Source organism: Anabas testudineus, chromosome 21 (assembly GCF_900324465.2).
Source record: "Anabas testudineus chromosome 21, fAnaTes1.2, whole genome shotgun sequence".
In the NCBI taxonomy this organism is placed as follows: Eukaryota; Metazoa; Chordata; class Actinopteri; order Anabantiformes; family Anabantidae; genus Anabas; species Anabas testudineus.
In genome coordinates, this window is record NC_046629.1 from 22,675,580 (window position 1) to 22,699,869 (window position 24,290).

At 41.4% G+C, this 24,290-nt stretch overlaps 1 protein-coding gene across 1 annotated transcript in view; it reads right to left on the reverse strand.

Moving 5' to 3' along the window:
- The window catches only part of tmeff2a (transmembrane protein with EGF-like and two follistatin-like domains 2a), an 86,180-nt gene that overhangs the window by 11,117 nt on the left and 50,773 nt on the right, over positions 1-24,290 (reverse strand). The window contains exon 5 of the mRNA XM_026376824.1: positions 5,729-5,825. Coding sequence (XP_026232609.1) covers positions 5,729-5,825 — 97 coding nt within the window. The remainder of the gene's footprint in view (positions 1-5,728; positions 5,826-24,290) is intronic.

The window sequence follows — 24,290 nt, forward strand, 5'->3', positions numbered from 1 at the left end:
AGTGGATCACACCAACATTTTTCAAAATCATACAGCAGGCGTCGTTAAGCCGACACCTAGAGGTTTAATGTTTAAACGTTAACGATGTTTGTGTTTTATTTGTTTATTATCATTTTTTTGTATGGTACTATTCAGTGTGTCTGGAAAAAACGTCAGATACATTGTGCTCAATGAATGAATGAAGATATTTCACAAGCAGCTCTTTTAAAACCTGAAAGCATAGCTGCACAGCCAGGTACCATTAGAGTGTAGTAGAAAATAAAGTGATTGCTTAAAAATGTTAGAAGCTAGACTATAAATTTGCAACAGTCACCCTGAAGACAAGATTAGGCTTACAATTAAAGTGTGTGCCTTATCATAAAAAAGTATTTAAATGAGGATGGTTTCATGAAACCAGGCAGCGAGAACAACGGCGAGGAGTTAAGAATCAAAGCTGAATCCTCTGTCCTCTGAGCTAAAAGGAAATTTCACCACATCTGCAACTTAAAAATACAATAAGCTAAGCCTGACGATGCACACATGTGCTGTTCATACATGCACACCAGCCCCCGACAACTTCCTATGATAGAAGAGCTTTCAAAGTCTTGGCCATCCCGAGAGATTGCTGCTGGTCGGGGGCTGACGTCTGGGCTCCATGCATTTTTAAAGAGGCCTCTCACTTTCTCCACAATGGGCACTATCCCACTATTCTGCACTGCGTCAACACATCCTAATGGTACTCTCACACGCACTCGAACACCCGCAGACACACACGCGTGCACAAACAGCCCCGTACTTGTGCGAGACGGCGCAGCTCTGTGAGAAATCCTGTTTTTCCCTGTTTTCGCTCACACACACCAAATCATTCCTTCACACATTCTGCTGAGAAGTGCAAGGGGGCAGAGAAGTGTTAAATGAAAGTTAGCAGTGTGCGTTTGCGTGTGCCGGGAGTGTGTGACATGTGCATGAGGATACTTTCTTAGCAGGATGCGTCGTATTGATTAGTTCCCTGCGATTTCCTTTTCATCACAGCCCCCACCCCAACTCCCAGACTGTCTGCTGGCTCCCAACTGAAAAGGCCACTTTACACACATGTAAACACTCACTCATACACACACACACACACACACACACACACACACACACACACACACACACACACAGAGCATCTGAGTCCAACATATCCACTGACTGCCTGGTGCTGTGTACAAATCCTTAGGAGTGAACCTTATTGCCACTGAACATAGCATTGATTTTCATAATCCTTGGCCTCAAATTTCACAGTAATCCTTTGAAAAACTGAGCGAGAGAGTCAAACAGACACAGAGAGAGTGAGAGGAGGAGAGAGAGAGACAGTGACAGAGAGAAGAGCAGCATGTTGAGGCAGAGAGAAAGCAGAATGCGAGAATATACAGAGGATATACAGTATATACAACAAATGATTAGAGTCAGAGAAGGCTTTGAGAATCACAGAGAAACACACACACACACACACACACACACACACTACTTATGTTTGCTCTAACCTTAAACACCACTTGCCACCATTTGTGCTGGAAGATGAGTTATTTATTAAGGTCACCTTTTATCTTATCGTCAGTGAGTAACTGAAGAGGAGAAAATCCTACAATGACCACAATGCATTGTGCGTAATGCCTGCCAGACTACACTAAATCTGTTTCCCAGACTAGTGAATGTTTTTGCAGACGAGTTGGCATTGCTGGTGTCTCTCTTTGCCAAGGCTTTTGTTCAGTTACAAGTTGTTTTTTTTTTCTTTCGCTCTTCCTGCAGTCCAGTAGTATCGTAGCAGTGTGTAAGGGCCACTAAAACAAAGAGCACTCTCGAGTGACTCACGCAGATCATTTTCATAAAAATGTACAAAGAGCTGGACACAACCTCAAATACTGGCAGGAGTCTACAGTGTCCAATTCAGCTAGACCTGTGAGATCATAGTAGACAAGGGGGTGAAAAACTAAAACCCTATATGAGCATGAGCAGAATGAAGAACCGTACAGGTGAGACAGCTGCTGAGCTTTTCTGTGGTGGCTCCTATTTGCATTTATAGATCTGTTCCACAAACATCCTAAGTCAGTGAGCTAAGTGTCTCTGAAGGGGTTAAACTTTAAACTTTTTACTGACTCTCATTAATAACATCACAACCAGGATGGGACCTACTGAACACAATATGAAAGCCATAAGCACACAGATCTCTCAGACTCACCTCCTTTAAAGTTGCCTGCTACTTTAAATTTAAGTTATGAATGAAGTTAGTTAGTTTAATGTCATTTTATGAGGGCTGAGGTTTACAGAATGTTAAAAAAAAACAACTAAAAACCTCTAGAAACTGAGTATGAAGTTGGCTTGGCTTTAATCACACAGACAGATTTGCTTCTCTTTGAAATGTCTCAGTTGAGGGAGTGACGCCTGCTTCAAGAACCTACAGCTCTTCAAATGTTGAAACCATTTTGCATCAAATTCAGCCTAAAGACAACATGTCCTGCTGCTCCCTGGGTTGAAATATTAAATTATTAATTAAAAGTGGAAAAATGAATTTATTAACATCTTAATACCACATTTTAATTAACTTTAAACATGTACATGCAGTATTTACACTAAGTCAATGAGGACAGATTTATTCCACTAACTCACTTTAATTGAGTGGGATTTAAAACAGATCAGAGAATAACTAGAACAAAGCACATAAGACAGTGGTCACACAACTCACACAGGGAAAGATACAGTACCGACAAACAGGAGGACAAAGACATGTCGAACAACCACAAAATCTCCCACCACAAGATCCAAACCAACCCAAATGAGACGAGAAGGTAAGGGAAGCAAAAACTCGAAGCCACTGCGAAGCAGTGACCACAAAGAACCACAACAACCACAACAACCACAAGTCATTCTGGGTGTTTGGCTCCTATATAAGAAGGTTCAGGGGTTTGAGGGTTTGTCTTATAATTTCTCAGTGTCAGTAATGTGTGGGGGGCTACCAGCGGGTGCTGTGTGTGTGTGTGTGTGTGTGTGTGTGTGAAGGAAAAGAACCTGTAACTGTCTCCTCATTGGCGTTTCATTTGACTTTCCTTTTGCTCTCCACAGAATGAGCTTCAATAAGGACATAAATACCGGGGGTCTAACCCCCTGTTCACGCAGCGAGTGTCCCTGCAGCCCCTCCCTATTACCAGCTCGCTCTCTCTTCCTACCCTACCTTAATTCTGTCAACACCGATGGGTGCTATTGATGGATTTGAAAGCATGGGTTTTTGTGGGTAATTACAGTTTTACACCACAAATAGATCTAAATGGGTTTTTTGTGACACTCTATTGATCCTTCAGGGGTAAATTGGTCCTTTTTGCCTGCTGTCTGCCTCCAGAATATGGAGGGCTACAGAAGGATGGAGGAAGGATTACAAGGTTCTTTGGCACAGCAGGGTGTAGCATAGTTCAGCCAGCGTACAGTATTTCACACCACTGAGCTCATTTCTCTTTTCTTATTTGAATCCCAGCGGTGAATCATAAATGATAACTATGCAAATGATGTAACATCATTTTATTTGGGAGAATCGGCTGAAATAGCAATTTCCTCGTGATCATGCTGCTCAGTGAAAGTTAGAGCGTAATCTCCGAGCTCATTATGCACATTATGCAAGCACATTATTCCTTGTAATATGCATGCATGCTTTAACGCTGTCAAAATGTAGACAACGCATCATAAGAGATTTATTTACAATACAAAAGTAATTAATTTAGCGCATAGATGTTATTGGAGTGCTTGTGCGTCTTCTTCAGCACCTCTGAATTACTGCTACATCTTTTCATAACTCAGAAGCTTCACTAAAGTGCATTCTTGTTGATTATTAGATAATCAAATTGTTAGTACACTAATCAAAATTATTATTGGATTATTTTGCTGTGATAGTCAGCGGGTCTCTTCAGTCAACCTGACAAATATTATGCTCACTTCTCAGAGCAACCTGTAACGTAGCTTTTCATGCCATCTAAAAGTGGCCTTCACAGGATGAATACTCTCTCCTGATTGGTTTTTGGCAAAATAACCCAAAAAAAACCCCTCTTTTACACAAACACGACGAGCACGATCAAAATGTTAGACTGAAAAATGAAACCAGAACAAAATGGTACACTAACACACAGTGGCTCACCATTTCCAGATCAGCGTTTATTTATTACGTTCCATTGTTTGTATGAAAATAAGAATGATGCATTGGAATAAACACGTCATTTTGCAGTCACCTGCTCTTTGATTACAGTCCCTCTCTCTCCACTCATTGTTTGATTACCTGACAGTGTGTTTGATTAAAATCAGCTGCTGCCTGATTGGAATAACCTGTCATTTTCATCAGAATGATCTTACACTGAACCAGTGGTTGGCTGCTGTTTGATGAAAATTACCTGCTGTTGAGTTGCAATTACCTGTCTGCTTATTTGCAAAAAACATTCTTCTCAAAACACCTTGGGGCTGAAAGATTAAATACTACTTTTAATTCCCAATTTACAAGAAAGCACACTGAAATATTTAATTCTGTTGGTATCAGCTGCTTTTCTAATGAGACGTACAGCACGTTAGTGACTTCGGCTGCCTCTCTTGTCTTGTCTTGTCTCATTATTGTGGGAACAAGTGTACCATGTTATGTGCAGCGTGACTGTCTTTATTCTGGCTCGTGCTAAATGCGACTGAAGCTCCATTTTCTTTTATGTTCTCTGATTTGTGTGCACACATGGTTGACAAATGCGTCGCGCTGTCGTGACCTTACGAATTCTCCTTTCGGGGGCTGAGGAATTTCCAATAAATCCATTTCTGTGTTTTAGAAGAATATTAAGGTGCATTTGTGGAAGTGGGTGGCATCGGGAGAAGTGGACTCCAGCTGTTTGGTATTTGGAACGAGTCTCAGAATGCATCATGAAGCTGTTCCTTGGCATTACGGTTATTGCACACCGGGGTACAATATCCCTCCATTACATCAAGCAGTTTGATAGAGTCATACTCTCAGGGCACTTCTAATTCCTAGTGGTACATCTGGGATTTTCATATAAGCTCAACCTTTCTTTTGCTGATACCAGATCCTTGTTCCACAGCAAATCACTAATGTTGGTTCATTTAAACTTCATTCATGCTGCACAGTGCAAATAAATAAATGCTGATATTATCTGGTGCTGGGAAACACTTCACCGGTTGAACCTCCATCTAATTGGGCTCTGCACCCGCATGTTTATTCCTTCCCCCTGAGGAGGTTTGTAGTGGCGCTTCCTCCTTGCTAATGCGCGTGCATGTGCGAGTGCGTGTGCGAGGGAGGAGAAGCTGACAATACATCCTGTCTTATCTGCAATAAATGGTTAAATAAATGACAAACATTATTTCTTCACTGAGCTAGTTTTCCTTGTGTGAGTCAAAGTCATTTTTGGCCTGACATTGCTAAGTCCTGTTAGGATAGTAATTGGATTTCCAGAATAAGCGAAAATCTCTTTCTTTCCATGCCCTGCTCTAGTAATTGAGGTTAAATGAAATGGTCAACCATGCACTAAACCTCAGTGAGTGTTCATCAGCGACTGTGTGCACAATAAAGAAGAGTTTTTAATCTAAATTCTTCGTGTTCAAGCTTAATAAAATGTCTTAAATAGCGAAAAGTGCGGATTTTAAAAACACTGAAAGGCACGAACGGAACTCGACTGGTGTCATGTTGGTTAGACCATGAAAATATGGCTGTGTTAGTGCGTGCCTGGACACTCACCAAACATCCTCTGCGTCTACATCGCACTCGGCCCCAAACTGACAAATGTCACAGGTGGACGTCTCCTTCTGTCCTGTCTCTGCGGAGCCCTCTCCTCCTGAGGAGACAGAAGAAAACATGTGATGCATGTCTCATGTACAAATTTGTCAAAGCTGAAATAATGCACATCTGTCTATGCAATGTGACCATGAGAACCCAAGTGCATCTCCATTCTGCCATTACCCTCAATAATCCCCAAAGAAACTGTCTCCTTCACCCATTCCCTCTTTCCCCTCCCCTTTTCTCCACCCTCGCCTACTCCCTCCCTCCCAGACTCTCATCTATCACTCTCAAATCCCTGCTGATCTTTTTGGAGTCCCGCTTTTATTTCATCGCGCTGATTTTCTCGCGCTGTGAGTGCGACGACTCCTTGGCGGCGGTGTGGGTACTGGCGTCAGGCTTATGGCGGCTTAGGGACCCCGCCGGTGCATATCACGCCTCATGAGCGGCCGAGGGGGAGAAGGTAGAGAGAGAGAAAAAAAAAAAAGCAATCTGGCCAATCTCAAATTGCATTCTCCTACCACAGAGGACTCCTCCAGTCTCTGCACGCTTTAGCTCTTCTCTTTCCCCCTCGGCCCTCTTCTCCATTAGACAGGCTCTATTTTTAAACTTACTAAGGCCCATGAGGGCAACTTCGCAAAAAAAGATGAAGAGGTGGAACTTGGCATCATTTCCCCATGTCATATCTTTAATCTCCCCAACACGCACACATGCACGGACACACACACACACAGACTCTGCTGCCACCATGCATTGCTCCCTAGTGTCGCCTATTTCACTTTCCCTTCTGAAACTTTTGTTATTTCTTGTGATCCCTTGTGACACGCCGGATGAATTGGAAGGAACCCTGGTAGAGAGGTTTAACCTGATTTTCCGCCGTCAAGCTTAAGTTGGGTTTGACTCTTATTTTAAGGTCAAAGTCAGTTAACTTTACTTCGCTCTCCTTGACTGTTGAATCTAGTTAGCATGTGACGTGCCTCATCCACAGCTCTCAGTTTGGATTTTATTGCTGCTGGGTCAGATTATCCCAACTGCTTAATTCTTCTCTTTTGCCTCTGTCCAAAAACACAATGCAGCCTATAGGAGTGAAACGTTTTTTAGCTGGGGATGTTAAGCTCATTTCAAACGTCCTGCCTTTGCCTTCAAAGTTTCTCTCTTTCTTTTCTTTTTCTTTTCTTTTTACTTTTGAAGCCGTGTCTGAAGTTGCAGGTGTTGGATGGCAGCCATGGCGGTGAGGCAGCAGGTCCACTGAATCCGGAGCATTTGCAGTCTGGTGGCATGATGCACATTCTGTATTCACAGCTTTACCTTCAGGTCACAGGACTGGCAGGACTACAAGGTGTGAAGCTGTGTTGGCTCACAGCCCACCAGTGGAGCTCGGATGGCAAATCATCTTGGTATGCATAGCAAAAAACCATTTAAGCAAATATTGTGTTACTCTGGAGTCCAATCTTTTTAAAGTTGATTCCACTGGAGCTTCACATTCCTAAAGTTTTCTCCATTCTCCTAAAAACTTACAGATCTTTTTTCTTTCATAATGCAGCTCACTAGCAAATTATCATTAGACTCTTCCCTGTTATGTAAAATAAATATGCCCCCAGTTTGTAAAACACGTTTTCTCTGATGATCTGTCCATCACTCAGGTTATTATTGCAGACTTTCCTCCTGAGCCACAGAAAACATTCACCCAGTCAGAGAAGTGCTCACAGGTTGAGTACTCCTCTTCACATTAAACTAATCTTGATGTGAAAAAAAGAAGAAGAAATCAGTCAAATTACCCTTTATAAGCGACAATGTTTGCAAATGTCTGTTAATTCACATACTTTGAAGGTGTGTTGCCAGAGTTGTTCTCAGGTGTTCAGCTGTGCCTGACAGTTCAATTATACCGACTTGTTTTTTTTTGTCGCACATCAGAGTGTGGGTTCTGTCGATGCTGGGGCTGCCGCTGATTGAATTAGCCGGTTGTGACTCTTTGACCACTGACGTGAATGCAATTTCCCTTATTTCCACCTGACGTGTATGTTGTGGTGTGTGAAATTTTCCGAGCTCTTGCAGGCATTGGAGCTCGCCGTCCTCGCCAGCCAGCCTCTGTACTCTGTCAAATGATCAGCTCCACATAAAGGCCTGTGGGCAGGCAAGCATGTAAGCTCTCCCACGACTCTCCTCTCCTGCAATCGCACATGAGAGAAAGAGAAGCGGGGAAAGGAGGGAGGTAGAGGGCGAGCCCATTCGCGTTTCTCCCTCTCCTGCTCGGGTTTCTTACGTGCGCCCGCGCGCACATGCACAACGCAAATGCCAACATTGTCTTTGCCTCTTCTCTGTGTCCTTTTCTCCCCTCACACTACAGCTAACACATCTTGTATGCACACACTCTTACACACTCTTCCCCAGGTCCCCATACACGTTACTGCAGGCACAATTACCAAAGGTGACTAGGGACAGGCAGTGTTTTCCACTCCTCAAATCCCTGATAGAGTCTCCTGTAGCACTAACACAACATCTCCCCTGGTTCTGTGTCTGCTAATCCCTGGAATCAGGAGACACGGTTGGGTAATGACTGAAATGATTAGCCCGTCTAGTGCCCCCACAACCCCCACCAGCTCCTACATCACCTAGTATCGATCTATGCCTATACCAGACCAGTCGACTGACCTCCTCTGTGATTACTGTATAAACCCTTTGTTTGGTTTGTTCTTTTTGTTCCAACCAGTTAAATTGATTAGCTTCTTCATTTTTTTGTGAGTTTAGTGAAATTGAGAAAAAGAATAAGAGAATGGACGGATATAATTAATTAATTATATATAATTAGTTGATAATAAGCAATACAACAGAATTCAGCCGTATGACTTGAGCATTTAAACGTCTTCACTGGACATAGTAGCTGGGCTCTCACCAGCATGCTGCGGCAAATGGGAGAGGTTTAATGCGAGTTAAGAAAAGCAGCAGGACAGTCTCAGAGCTCATTTAAATGCAGCAGCAGCTCTGTTGCTCTGGTGTGAACAAGCTCTGGTCGACCAGTTCGGCTCCTGTAACTTGTGAAATAAAACCAGTGTGGCGTGTGTGGAAAACTACGTAATAAATTCCTGCGATGGCGGACCAAAAAACACCAGTTTATAGTAACTCTTTTCAAATGAAAGCAACTGATGTGCATTGACATCTGCACATTAGTTTATACAGTAGGTTGAAAACTGTGCAGTTTAGCTAAACTTAATAAAATAATAATATACAACTATTAAAATAATGACATACGTTACTCCTTGTACTTTATATAAAGAATTTCCATAATAAGTTTAGTGACTTTAGATAATTACAGAAGTCTTTCTTTCTTATTTTTTTTACATTTTTTATGATGTATAAGAAATGCTCAACTGTGACTTCGTGATTTGTGCAGTAAGCTACTGTATGGGAAATGTTTAAAAAATATTTTTAAAGAACTATATTATTATTAACTTTTGGACATGCTGACTAACATAACTGGCATTAATGGCTCTTTGGTTTGTTTTAAAACCTTGGTTTAACGTAAGTTATCTAACAAAATACCCCAAAATATGTTGGTTTTGCCAAAAAAAAAATGTAAGCTCAACATCTGACTGTCCACATATTACCATGTAGCATTCTTTTCCTGAGAACGTATTGAACTAAAACTACCCTAAGTTGGATTTTTTTTTTATTTGAATTTGACTTTGAATGATTGTTGGCAGTTCGTAAGTGGGATCTTAACAACAAGTGCTAACTGTGTGGAGTTGACAGCTGGTCGTTTCTCTAGCAATAATGATTTACATACTGGAATGTTTGTAGTGACTGTTCATTTATCAGCTGTGTGTGCCATGTGTCAGCACAGCCTCTTGAAACATATCAGGACTTCAATTGTTTTGTCCTCAAACATTCATGAACTGGAGTCATAAAGTCTTGAGATAAGTGCAAATATTCCGTTTCTCTGTGAATGTGCTTCTGTTTTGTTTGCCCTTGTTTCTGGATTGACTTTATCTGCAAACGGTGCTGCATACTGTAAGATTTTTATTCAGTCTAAACACACAGAGTGACAATTTTATGAAAAGCACCAATCAGAGCGCATCAGCTACTTCCAAAATGCAGCAGGAAGACACTGTAATAGAGCTACCTTCGTCCATTTGATTCAAAGCATTGTTTTGAAATGAAGCAATATTACAAAGGCACTGAACCGTCTTCAGTGTGGCTGTCTGTCCTTAAAGACTGTCCACACCAGTGCAACACATCATCATGAACAGCAGGGTTTGATGGCTGTCTCTGCTCTGTGGCTGCTGAAACTCTTCTCCTGACATCTGGACTAGTGAGTCTCAGATAGCAGGTTGAAGACTGAAGGTAAGAGGAAGAAGGCTCTATTGTCTGGTGGGCTCAGTGGTAATGGTGGTGTGATGTCAGTGGCTTTAAACTAACCATGCCAGTCTCTAAGCAATCCAGGCTTTACAGTGACTGTGCAAACTGGCCTGGAGAATCCTTTTGCAAACAACAATAGCTGTCCATAATGCTGCTATAAGACTGCTAGACTACTGAAGTGGCCTCTCCTACTAATTGACTTGACTTGCTTTCCTATTTGTTGTTGTTGTTTTCTTCTACACGCTCACATTTTGTGTTTGACAGATATGATATGTGTATATTTTGAAATTTAAGATACAGAGAGAAGGAGATTGTTGTTTTGTAGTGAGCATACAGAGAGAAGCAGAGGCGATTTCTTTAAGTGCACACACACACACACACATGCACACACAAAGACACACACCCAAACACAGACTAGAGATTTAGGGCACTCTAGTATGCGGCTATCACACAGATGATGAATGAAGCCCACACACCCTTGGAAAATAGAGCAAGACCACTACGACCTTGGTTGCAAACACACTAGGGAGAGACAGAGAGGAGAGGGATGAGAGAGAGACACGCGCTGATGCATCCTACGTACGCTCAACTGTCTGTGTGTGTGTGTGTTCGGTGTGTGTGGCCAGTGAAACAGATGTAATGTAAACCCCACACGGCTCACTATTGTTACTGCATCAGCCTTCCAAAGTCCAAACATATAGCTATTTATTCAAAACTCCCTGGAGCATTTACAGATCTGGTTGGATAATACAGGATGGTTATGTGGTGTAATATCACAATATTATAACATTTGCATTAAATATGCATGAAATTCAAGACGTGAATTCTAGAATTCATTTTAGCCAGATGTGGCAAATATATCGCTCCATATTTACAAGCTCAATTTCAGTGAATGTTCCAAATGACTTGTGTACAGGCCACAAAATAAATGCACTGTGCTAGCAAAACAAAATGATGCCTATTGGCAGGTGTGATAAATCTTACCTCAGGCTGTTTTCTTCCCGTAAATGGACATGTGATCCATGAAAGGTGATACAGGAAGCAATAAACATGAGCCAAGTAGCTGATAATGGCCCAGGATGATGATACTGAATCTATGGTACGGTCACATTGTATCGACATCACAGTGCAACCGGTACACACTTTGACTCATCTAAGATGTAATCTTTCAGTCGCGTGGAGAGCTCCATTAAAGGAAGACAGTGCTGACAATTAAACTATGAAACCCATCAGTCAAAATGACATTATCAACGGGCCGATGCCCCAAGTGGCCAATCTGACAGGGGGAGCTGGGCCAGAGAACAGAAGACAGCCAAATAATCCATAAACATAATGGACATCAATATTGAAAAGATGACAGATGAGACTGCTGACAGAGGCCAGGATTCAATTTCTGTTCTTTTTTTTTCCTGCAGGAGACCATATCGCTTTTCACAAAGTCATTTGTCAGCCATAAGGCCGATGAAAAGAAACCAAGCTCGTCCAAAAAGTGAGCCAAGGGCGGTTGTTCTAGTGACGCAAATGACAAAATGAATCAAGGCACGGAGCAATAATGACATGAAATAAATAATGATGCCATCAAAATGCATGGTGGGCATTGGCAGGGAAACACACAGCACAGTGCATGCTGTAGTACTACTACTGTGACCCATCAACTCATGTATGTATTCAATGGTTGGGAATGAGGATACACAGCTCTTGTTGCTTCCACTTGTAAGGTGATCCTTCCAGGATTCAATGTGATCAGACTTGGGCACACAAAACAGCAATGTGATCAATCCATAGCTCTGGTGGATTTATTATTACTGGTCTGCTTTACCCCCATTTACAGAGTCAGTGTAAAACAAAATAAAACTATGTGAACATTTCCGAGCTCATTTCCTTAATGACCTCCACAATCAGATATGTAGGCTCCAATTAAAAAAATAACTGAAGTAAATACATTTAATACACTGTACTTTAAATCTTCACATAACAAGTAAGACATGAAAGTGAAATGAAACAAACTCAGTGTGTCAGAGAACTAAATTTAGCAGATCACATTGTCAAAAACAATGTAGCAGAGTGGCTCAACAGCTCATGCATTTTTAACTTTAACAAGACACACCAGCATCATTTTTAATGAGAACAACAACGTGTACTTACATTGCTGTGTGGGAAGGTCTGGGGGATGTGAATCAAGAAAGATGCTACCAGGGCAAGTGACTAATCGCTCTTATTGTCTCCATTACAGACATATATTGGTTCACATATTGTGGATACACGTGTAAGTTCAGTATTAATATGCATTTGAACTAACAACAAAGCAAAACTGAAATTCAGATCTTAACACCACATATATACAATGACCCCCAAATCCAACAGTATCAAGGTAAAACTACAATTTGCACTGATTAAGTACTGCAGTGCCAGAGCATGAATAAGGTCCCCGATGGGGTCACAGACGTTCTGAATGGATTAAAAAGACGAATTGTGGCTTTAAAACTTCATCTTTCCCAGCTTAGAGAGGATTAGACCCTGCATTCTGCTCTCTTCTCACCTGAATGGCTCAGTGCCTGTCTTTCAATCCTGTCACCTGTCTGCAGTCAGCCAAAGCTCTGGAAAGGTACATTCAGGTTGCTCACAAACTTAAAGGAAAGTGACCTGTCCGTGCCAGAAGGCCATTTCTTTTTTTCTTGCATCCTTTAATTTCTTGATATTATATAATATGTAATAAGACACTATAAGCCAAGGCAATTAGTTTAAAGTAGCATAATGACTGGAAGCAGGCTGAAACAGCTAGCCTGATTCTGTCTAAATGGGAAAAATACACTGATCAGCACCTGTGGAAATGTGGGTTTGGAATCTGTGCAAGAAATGATATACAAAACATTACTCCCCCACATGGTTATACATCTAAAGCAGATATGATTGTTCCACTGTAAGAACTCACTGCCACAGTTAAGCACCAAGCATTCAAAGATAACTCTTGCCACCTGCAGCTTTATTAATCTCCTTGGGGAAATACTTTGTGGACAGGCTGCCCCCTTGACACGCCCAGGGTTTAGTGTCTTGTCTTGGAACACTTCGACATGTGGGCAGGAATCAAGGTGGAACTGGGAAACGAGCCACCAAACCTGGGGTTCATAGACAACTGGCCTACCAACTGAGCTACAGTCTAAGTAAGTAAATATCTGGAATCTGGAACAGCTTCATATTATTATGCAAAAGGCATTTCACAGTACACTGGTTCATCAACAGCAGAATGTAGCATCAGCTTTAGTGCCTTTCTTCCTCCCTGTTTACTGTGGTTCACAGAGGCCTTTTCAGCCCCTTCCACGTGTTGTGTCCAGGACTACATTCTTCTTCTAATGCTGAACTAGCCTAAAGCAAAGCGCACTGGTCTTTCATATATAACACAAAGAGAAAGCAATGCAGGGTTTTTTTTCTCCCTGAAGAGGACAACCAATCTATTTGAGGTTTGATTTTACATTATTACAAAGCTAATTTGGCGCACAGTATCAACTTCTTTACAGTGTTAAGCTTAAAGATATGATTTTTTTAAATCAACCACACTAAATAACTGATGTGCTGTTTGTGCTTAATTTCAAGCCATTAAATCATATACAAATGTACCACCGGGGAATCAAAATGGAAGCGACAGCCACTATTTGGCCAGTGTTTTTGCTTTAGTCTATCTCTCCTTCCTCCATTATTTGTACCCACACACACAGTGCAGAATGATTCTGAATTTCCTAGTCATATCTCACATCAGCATGCTCATTGGAAATTCTATTAATTTCCCTCTCAGCTCGCACAGGCGGCTAGGCTCTCTAACCTTGGCATATTTACTTTCCAAGTCCCAGCACAATGTGGAGAATATACAGGAATTAACAACTAGGGAGTAACAAACACACTATCCATTTCGCTGTCTCTATCTTTGCAGCCTAGTGGAAAATTGTGTGCTTGTGTTTGTTGAGTGGCCCTTGTGCAAAAAAATATCCTGTCCTATTTGGCTTGCAAGGACCACCAGTTACTCAACTGGACCTGTGGTGCACTGCAGAGCTTCAGTGATCTTTTACCTTCAGGTTACTGTGCAAAAATACACAAAGGGTATTCAGGATATTTTGGCACCAAAATATCTGCTGACGTCGGAGACAAAGTGGTGACCAAAACGGAATCAAAATGGTATAAATTACCCTCTTCAGACAGGAGGCAACAACACTAACAAAACAAGTCAGGGAGATGTCTCACCCTGAGAAGCCATTTAACCAGGCACATTTACTGAAAACACCTGTGGGGGTGAACTATAGCCCTGAAGTGCTTCTACAACATACTAAACAAAAGAACCACTGTGACTAATGTTTTTATTTGGCTTTTATGTGTTTTCACCACATGTTTTAACATGACTTCATTTAGTTCAACATGTTGCAAAGTAGTAGAGAGGAAGATATTACTGACAGGTGATGATGATGATGACATTGCTCTCATGCCTTTGCTTTATAATGAAGCAGCAGCTTGGATACAATTAGCTTAGCTTAGCAACTCTTAACTTCACAAATTAATAAGCTTAATGAAAACAATGTATACGTGAATGCTGACTTCCCGGCCAGTGTATGTGGCTGTTAAAAACCTGATTGCTGTTTTATTATAATACAATAACTAAGGGCTCAACCATTCCAGTTACAGCAGTAGTAATTCTACTGACTTGTGAATATGAAGCAACTCAGTTTTAACTCTTTTAGTACAAAAGAGCGGAAACATTTGATCCAAAACCACTGGAACCTGAGACAAATCCAACCATCCATTCCTGTCTTACCATGCATCTGACTCCTCTGCATGCAGACGATGAGCCCACATGTCTAACAAACACGACAGCAGCTGACTAATGACTGTCTCTGTAGGCTAATGCTACATTAGACCAACGATGTAATTATATACTGTATTACTTTGATCTAGTTATTAGTGATGTTAGCGCGGCTATGGTAGCTATCTGTGAGGGCTAATTTGAGTATGCAGGCAATGTTTCGAGTGCTTTCCAACTGCACCATGAGTACTCGTTGTACGTTTGTTGGGGAGTTATTCATCACAACAGTGTAATAAAAGCAATTTTTGGCCATATGCTCAAGTACCGTACCACTCAGCGAGTGGATTACATATCTTGTAGCAAGGATGACAGCTGTCAGATGTTTACTTTTTTAGAGCCAGAGCATTACCTGATTAATGTTAAAAAGCAGAAAAATGGTCCTTTAAATCTGTCTCTGTACGTCCCTGAGGCAGGAAGAAGAGAACATCAAATGACAGAGGAAAAGAGAGAAATGACACAGAGAGTGTGCTTGTGTGAGTTTAGTTGTAATAACACGCAATCTTCTATGTTGTTACCGAGGTCACCTGATCATTTGCTGATGGAAAAAGTGGATTTGGAGGTTGGCACCAATCTAAAACAAGCTCTACCATCACCAGTGGATTAGACATGCACAACTTTCAGGTGGAGGAGGAGTGTGCGCTCTTGCAAATAAACAATTCTTTGTTGATATCTATTTTGATTCACAACCTCCTGGTTCCAGTTAGCTGAGGTGACACAGATTGTGTCAGCCTCTACTGTAAATGTGTGTTTGATGTTTTCATTGTGAACAACAATATAATAAGTCGTCTGTTCTGTTCTGATTGTTCACATTGTAAGTTAGATGTAAAACTGACACTCTCTTAAACAACTTTATACATTAATTTCGTAAACAGGTTTCACTTACTTTTTTCTTTCCACTGTACATGTAAATAAGGAAGTGTCAGCCCAGGTCACCGGTGCCCCTGGAGAAGATCGGAGTGTAATGCACTGCTTTAGAACTATTTGGCAGTGATAATGGGTATTTCAAAGCCTTTCCTGACCCTGGAAAAAAAAATCGAACTTCTCCAACATCTTGACTCAATTAAAACCGACTCTTCTGCCCTACTAAAGGGCTGTATTTACTTGTTGCTATATGAATGCAGTTAGAAACAAACACTTTGCGTTGGCTTCTCTCCAGGCTTGAATCTCCCAGCGCTCCTGTAAGAAGCTACTGTTTAAAAGCACTAGTGCTCACATGGACATTCAGTCTGACAGTAACTTAAAAATCTCCATATTAACTTTGCTTCTCATTTGAGCTGTTTAGAGGAATTTCAATCACTTGTATATATACTTATATGTCGGATAAGCCAAAATCTGCATTTCACCAGCACTTTGAGGAAGTCAGCTGCAGTTTTTCTTTAGTAGGAAGAGCTAAGAGTTTGCTTCAGTGCTTCAGAAAAATAAGCATGTAAGCGTGTAAATGAGAAACTTTAACTGATATAACCTAAATGGTTCAGTTACTTGACAGGTATAAACATCCAATCACATCATCAGTGTGATTTTACCTTTATATTTTGAGGCTATCATAAGACAACAGCCAGTAACGCCAAGAAAAACAACCAAACACAAAGAATTAATGTGACGGTAAGATAACAAGACACTGGTTCCATGATGTTTACTTTCTGGCAGGAAACCAATGTATAAATCTCAGTATACTGATAAGGCTAAGTATACTAATAAGGATACATTTGTATATAAAAAGAGTTAAAGATAAAGACAAACCCACAGAAAACAGCTCTCTTTAGCTTTACTGAATGTTTCAAAGTCTTCCAGATCATCATTTTGGCTTTTAGCCCACAATTGTACTGTTTTTGATTCAGTCACGCCACTGTCATGGCGTAGTGTTGTGTTGGGCCAGCAGCTGGTGGCTGCTTTCAGTAAGAAATCTATTATAACCTACACACACTACCTGCAGCAACAATCAGCAGACATACAACATTACTGTAGCAACGTCCTGGTAAACAGAGGAGAGGCGCAAAATCCAGAAATATAAAACTAATTGGAATATATTGGTCAAAATCACAAGAAATGGTTTTGTTGTTCTTTATGTCACCATTTAGGTATCAGCTTAAAAATAACAGTCTATATTCAATTGTGCTTACTGGTTTAAAGGGTAGCTTAACAAGTTATCAGCCCAACATCTTTACTTTGGCTGCTATGAGATTGTTTCCCAGCTGGCTAAACTTTAAGAAATAGGGGGACACAAATCCTTTATTAAACAGATCAAGAACTGGGCTGTGGATTTTGTCCCCATTCTTTTGCAATGTACTTGTGTAACCAGGGTATTGCTTCACAGCCTATATAGAGTAGGGGGATCATTACACCAAGTAATGACTCTCTCGAATGACATATGGCATAGGAGTAACAATCAGAGTCATTTAAGCTTAAGGGAATCTTCACGCTCAGCGGACATGAGTAACATTATGATGCATAGTTATAGCAACTCATAGTTTGCACCTGCACCTTCTTTGAGCAGACACTCCTCTGACACCGTCTATGCAGTGACCCCTCGCTCTTTGGGCGAGCACACACAGTGGTGATCTTGGCACCGTAATGCCCCTTCTGTCTACATCACCTGCTTTTCCCATTATGCATCGGCAACAGAAAATCTCAGGAAATGTCAGCTTCCTGTCTGCAACAACTCTGTATCGAGTCCACTGGTGTCGGCTGGCTGCCTGCTGAGCCTCACCATGCCATGTCTAATCTCGCCACCAGCCTGTGGGGCCAATCTCACACCTCTGAGTCTTGGAGAGGAGCCTTTGGACAGCAGGACGGTGGGTGAGTGGTGGCACAGTTTGGTCTCAGGGGCGGAGGAGGAAGCACAAACTCAGAGCTAATGGTTAATCCTGTGTGCACAAGACCACTGGAGAGGATTGGCCTGGGCTAAAGAGAGAGCCACAGGGTATAGAGGATTGGCAACCAGACCAGGCAAGAGGAAAAGAGCTGAAGAAAAGAGGGGAGGAGTAAAGCCACATCAGAGTGTGGAGGATATGAGTGGAGGGTGAAGAACGAGAAGATGCATGAGCTGCAGGTCACATGCTGAGATATCTGCATGCACATATTCAAGAACTGTAACTTACTAAATCACAATCTGGTATTTGATCATTACTGGAACTAGGAAAAGTAGGTGAGACTTCTGCTGTCTGTCTGATTTTAACGGACTCCTTTTACATAAACAGCAGACACGGAGCAATATTAGTATGTATCTGCCGCCGTATTGTCAGGTGTTTCTGTCCATGTGTTCAGTATTCACAAACCATTTACAGGAGCTTTGGCAGCACTAGTTTCTAAAAGTCTCCAAATGACACATGTCAACACTGAAGTGCTTCTCTGTGTTCACAGGGTGGCTGCTGTTTGGCTGGTATCTTCAGAGCTTTTCCCTGAAAACAGCTGCTGACAGCAACTGGAACCAACGCTGTGCAGAGGAATCAAAAAGTGTAAAGGTGTGGGTCATAAAACCAAAACATATTTGCATATACACAAATACTATTCTCTAGTTACAAAACCTAAGGTAGCCTTATGAAATAAGGTTATTAGTGAGAGTACAGGTAGTGTGCAGCAAAGGTTGTACACCACATTCAGTTCTGTAAGGCACAAGGTTGGGACATTCTTACAGTCAATACTTGCTTAAATGTAATATTTTTCCATTATGTTATGAAGTTTATTAACTTTATAAAATGAAATGATCAATGTGGCCACAAGCTGTGTGATCTGTTTTGTAAAGGTGCACTGGTTGGAAATGGATAGAACTACATTCAGCTGTTGGATAGACACCATCGTGAACATGTTTTTTCTGTTAGCTTGACCTTGTTTGCTTTCATAAGAAACGCACACATGTTAGATGAAATTCCTTACAAAATGTGTTCGCTGGTGGCTTTAGAAATGTCACCGGCAGCTATTAAGTACCTCCAGCTCATTTGTGATACTCTAGTGTTCCACAAATGAGTTGACGTGTACTGTGTGTGCAAGGCGTGGGTGACGTGACACCTACAGCACAGTGGGCAACTTAAGTTTGATCAGCAAGAAGAGGATCAGTGGGCAAGTGATAAAGACGAGAAAACTCACAATAAGTTAAACACGGAGAGGCTTATTAATTAAAGGTAACATGTTCTTTTTTTTTAACCGTGGGATTCAACTGCAGTGTGGTCTTTTTAAAGAACTATTTTAAAAAGTTCTCAACGGTGAATAGGACCACTGTGTTAACTTAAGATGTATTTTTTTATCTAAACTAATGCTCACTGTTAGTCGAGATTGTTCGATCGCATCTGCTTTTACAGTATTACAGGAACAAATGCAGCAAAGATAGAGGGAGAGAGAAACATGACAGATGTCATGTCAGAGGATAGGATGTGATTCAGATGCTCACTATGATCTGCACAATACAGGACACAAACTCAAGGAGTGCTTTGAGACTGTAGGAAATACGATTAGATTAGATTAGCAGAAGGGTTATAAGAGAAGAGGTAGAAAAACAAAAGCAAGAGGAGAGGAAGTGAAATAATCTAAATAGGTGTTCAGATTAACCTTTCCATTAAATAACTATGGGGACATGTGGGAGTTTGTCAAGTCATTTACAAAATGACATGTGCCTCACTATCAATGAGTGCATTATTCAAAGCATATCATTTTATAACAATCTACTGAAATATTTAAAGACCTTTTAAGAAAAAACCCTGAATAAAGTCTTTTCTCTGTTAGGACTTTCACACAGACCATGTAGATTTCAGCAATTTCAGTGAGTAAATAAACACATCAAGTGTTGCTCTACTGCCAATTCCCCCTATCAGTGCTCACAATGATCTGTCTTCTGATGTAAACAATCCGCCAGTCACGTTGGGCTTTTCCCAAAGCACATCCTATACCGCGCTCTAAGTTCCACTCTGAAAACACAAAGCCTTCAGCAGACGCCGAGCCTCCCTCCTCCCACCATAACACCACGAGGAAAAAGCTCGCTCCTCCTGAGAGGAGTGTCGAAGCCTCGCAAATAAAATAGCCTTCAGATGTTTACGTATGTTGTGCGATGCTGTCGACGGGCTCCGGAGAGCGAGTGGAAACTCATTTGCACTGTCGATGAATCATGTCAGTATTTTAGGTTCCAGCATCTCATCTGCTACATATTTTTTGAAGCATATGAGAACAAGTGGATCACCTTTGAGTGTTTGAGTGTTGGTGTCTGCCTGGATCCATGTCAGGGGGTTGTGGGGAGTCCTGTTTGGTCACTCATTGTAATCATGAAAGTCTTATATCACTGGCTCCTGCAAGCAGTAAGCTAGTTAGACGGTTCCCAGGAGATATTACACCTTAGCTGTAAGTATGACTCCCATATAGTGTAAAATGACCTGTTCAGGTTTACTGCTTAACTGAGCATCAGCAGAATAATAACTGCTGCAATTATCTTCAAGCAAATGAGGAAAATGTTCTTCTCCCTGCTAGAATGACCCTCAGGAGAAATCAATAATGTGACTTCCTTCCTTTCTTCCTTCCCTTTCTACCTGGAATTTAGGCCAACACCTCACTGTAAGCCCGAAGCTTAAATTGCTTTGCTAGCATCATCCAGACACAGGCAGTCGCTAATGAGCTGCGCTCGCTTGCTGGTGACAAAGGAAATGACAGCTGGCGTGATTACAGAAATCTGGGACTTGACCAAACTGTAACTTGTGGAAAATGATCTGGCCAAGAAGAAACTCTGAAAGGAATGTGTATCGAGCCGGTATCTAACAAAGGAAAGGGGGGGGGGAAACCATCTCACAAGCATGTCACCATGGTAACTGAAAAGCAGTGACGGTGAGAATAAATTGGGTAAAATAGTCATAATAATTTTAATAATAATAGTACTTTTAAATCCCGACAGAGAAACTGAGCTGGGATGAGCTTTATTGTGCCATTAGAAATGTTTTTATCAGGCTTACATAAGAAGGAATGACCTAAAATCCCCAGGGAAGGACCAAAGGGCGGGTGGATGTCTCCTCTGCTGCTGCATGAAGGATTATGATCCTTCAGTTATCTGGGACATCCTGTTTGCCTGAGTACACTCTTTACAGCCATGACAGTTACACTGGAAGGCTGCATATACAGCAGATGGTTGTGGCACAGTATAACTGAATATCCCTCATATATACATAGTGTGCCAGCTTTTCCAGATCAAGATACAAGCTGTCACTTGTTTTATTATGCACTGTGTGTGGTGACGTTATGAGCAGCTGATGCTATATGTGCACTTTTACACTCTATTCTTCTCAAGTCAGATATGACGGTTCACAACTGCTGACTGGTAGATTATACCCAAACTGGAGGCGGCAGCTCACAATAGAAGCCATTTAAAATCTGACTGTGAAACCACTACTCTCTCTCACACACCCCACACAGCTCTAGTTCTTTCCTGAAGTGGCCACCCGATTCCCCTGCTCCCTGTCTTAATCCCAGTCAGTCCCTGCTATTACAGAAAAAAAAAAGTCCAATCCTCCTATCCCGCTATCCCATATCCACTCCTCCCTTCCTTTCCATGGGCCCTGATTTGGCACAATCCCCCCCCACCCCTCCTGTGCCGCTCTCAGCCCTCTTCTATTATTTTCAGAATGACAAAAAATATATGACAATAAAATCCCTGATGCTGCTGAGAGTGAGGGCTGGCCCAAAGGTGACCTGCTATTCTCATCAGCCTTTCATCCCACTTTTCACCCACCTCCACTGATAGCTCCGACACACGGCGGCTGCCACTCACCGCTTACATTCCCTTCTCACACCAGATACTGTCTGAACCTCCCCGCCGCCCCACCTGAACTCATCTTATTCAGAGCCCCCTGCTGCGCGCACACACACACACACACACACATGCATGCACACAGGCAATGGAATTTTTAATAATAATTTTGGAGCGGTGTGATTGGATACATTCCCATGGAGAGACGAAGGAAAAGCAAAAGCAACCGAGGTGAAAGATGGAAAAGGAGAGCGGGCGAGAGAGAGAAAGTGTGTGGATGAAGGGATATAATGACTTTGCTTCTATCTCATTTGCAGATCCTATTCCTCTTGGTCTAGATTACAATGTTATCCCCGTGCCAAAATAAAGGCTTATCGGCCAAGCCTTGCTCATGTGCTCTACCCGAACATATGCTTTGAGAGATTGTGAGCTAGATATGATTTAATGTAGGAACTATCTTGATGTGCATTAAAACTTTCGATATACTTCCCTTCCATGATCTGTGTTCTGTGAGAGATGATACTGTCTGTATAAGCATCATGCTACAGACTATGAATGTGAATATAAATGGAGTGAAATGTCAAGCACCTGTGTGATACGTTTCTACAAAGACACTGACATACCAATATAAACAGTATTTTTTAGAGTACACTCATTTTAAATGAGGTACCTTCGCCAGGGTTATCTTTACCACACAAAAAGCTGCTGGAGTGAAAATATGTGTTTTTAACACACAGAATCCTTTCTGTCTAAAAACATATAATTTTAGCCATAACAAGCTCTGTTGTACAACATGGTGTTAAACCAAAGCCTCTGTTCCACTCTATACTGCTACACCAGCTTTGAATGAACACCTGCGTTAGCCATTTGTAGCCGTCTGGACCACAGTCAATTACTATTAAGTAAACTATTATGCTTATATGCAATACGTCTAGGCATAGCACATATTTAAATTCACATGACTTTTTTTTTTTTGCAGATTCTAAATGTGGTTACATCCTTTAAAATTTTACATCATTTAAAATTTTAATTTAACTCAATGTTTTCAGTTTTTAATTTTTGTACTAGTACTGTATATAATTGTACAATTAAACACAATAATTGATTTTTTCCAGATCAAAAACTGCTTACAATTCAAGAATTGCAGGTTTTTTTAAACTTTCCAAAGTGACTGTATTGACCACATTAAAGTCCACACCTCTACTTTCTAGTCAGTACTACTGGTGATTAATTTACTCCAGTGTATTTGCTCATGCAGCCTATAATCCATCTCAAAGATTAATCTATATTTGGAGTGATCATGAGACTCTGGAATCAGCCTTCATTGTTTCGTCTTCATTGTGAATGTTCATAAGTCTTCTTCGGCTCAACAGTATAATGCTACATACAGTTCCAACAAAGCGCAGTATATTTTATAATTCTTCTGGGGCTGATCAGCACAGTTATGAGCAGTCAGTCAGTCAGGTGGATGGTAAGGTGATATTCAACCCATCATCACTGCAAAATGTCCCAGTTTCTTCCCGTGATGACCTGACACTGCGGAAAATACTGAAGCAAGTCAAACTTCTCTGTTTACAGTAAAGACTCACCGAAGCTTTGCAATAAAAACAGTGGAGCTTTTCTTTAATATTGAGGATATTGGTGCAGAATGTCAAGTTCAGTAAGGTTCAGACTTTTCAACAAGGCTAGAAGCCTTTCTGCCCTTCGGCTTTCACCTGCCTATTAGAGTGGAACATATTGGCTAGATAGGTTTGTGTGTGTGTGTGTGTGTGTCTTTGTGGGTGAGTACATGCAGCATAGAATGACCAAATAGGACATGCAAACACACACACACACACACACACACACACACACACACACACACACACACACACTGTTGTATTTCTATCACTTTAGAGGACATTACATTGACTGGCGTTCATTACCTGGAGACCTTAAGCATAGTCACTACTTTCCTACTCTCACCCAAACCTCAACCTTAAAGCAAGACTTCCCACTAAAATGTATTTCCCACTAATATTGATTTAAATTTGAGGGGATCACCTTATGTCGACATAAGGAAGGCGAGTCCCCACACTGTGACTGCGTAAACGGATTTATGTCCCCACAACATGAGAAATACAAGAACTCACACACATGCATGGGTGGGCTGGCGGTGGCGAGCCTTATCTCTATGCCACAAAGTGGGAAGATTAGATTACTCACTTCCCTAAACCTCTAACTTGGTTACCATAGCAATAGCAGTGTGACTGGGGCTGCAGCTCGTCACTGTAACGGTTGCTAAAGCAGGAATGGATGGATATAACAATCACTGGGGGAACCGCAGGTCAGCCGGCTATTTTACCTCATCACGTCCCTATTCTATTCTATTCTATTCTATTCTATTCTATTCTAGTCTAGTCTATTCTTCTTGTAGTTTTCAAAGTCAGAGCAGGCAAATAAAGTCATTTTCTGGCCACGTGTTTCCGCATTCCACTCCTTGTAAAAGTCTGAGCACAGCAGAGATTATTCTTCATTACTCTTCATTAATGTTAATATTGTTAATATTAGGTTTGAGTAAAAAACTGTTTCAAGTCCCTACATAAATTTTGATTGAATATGTT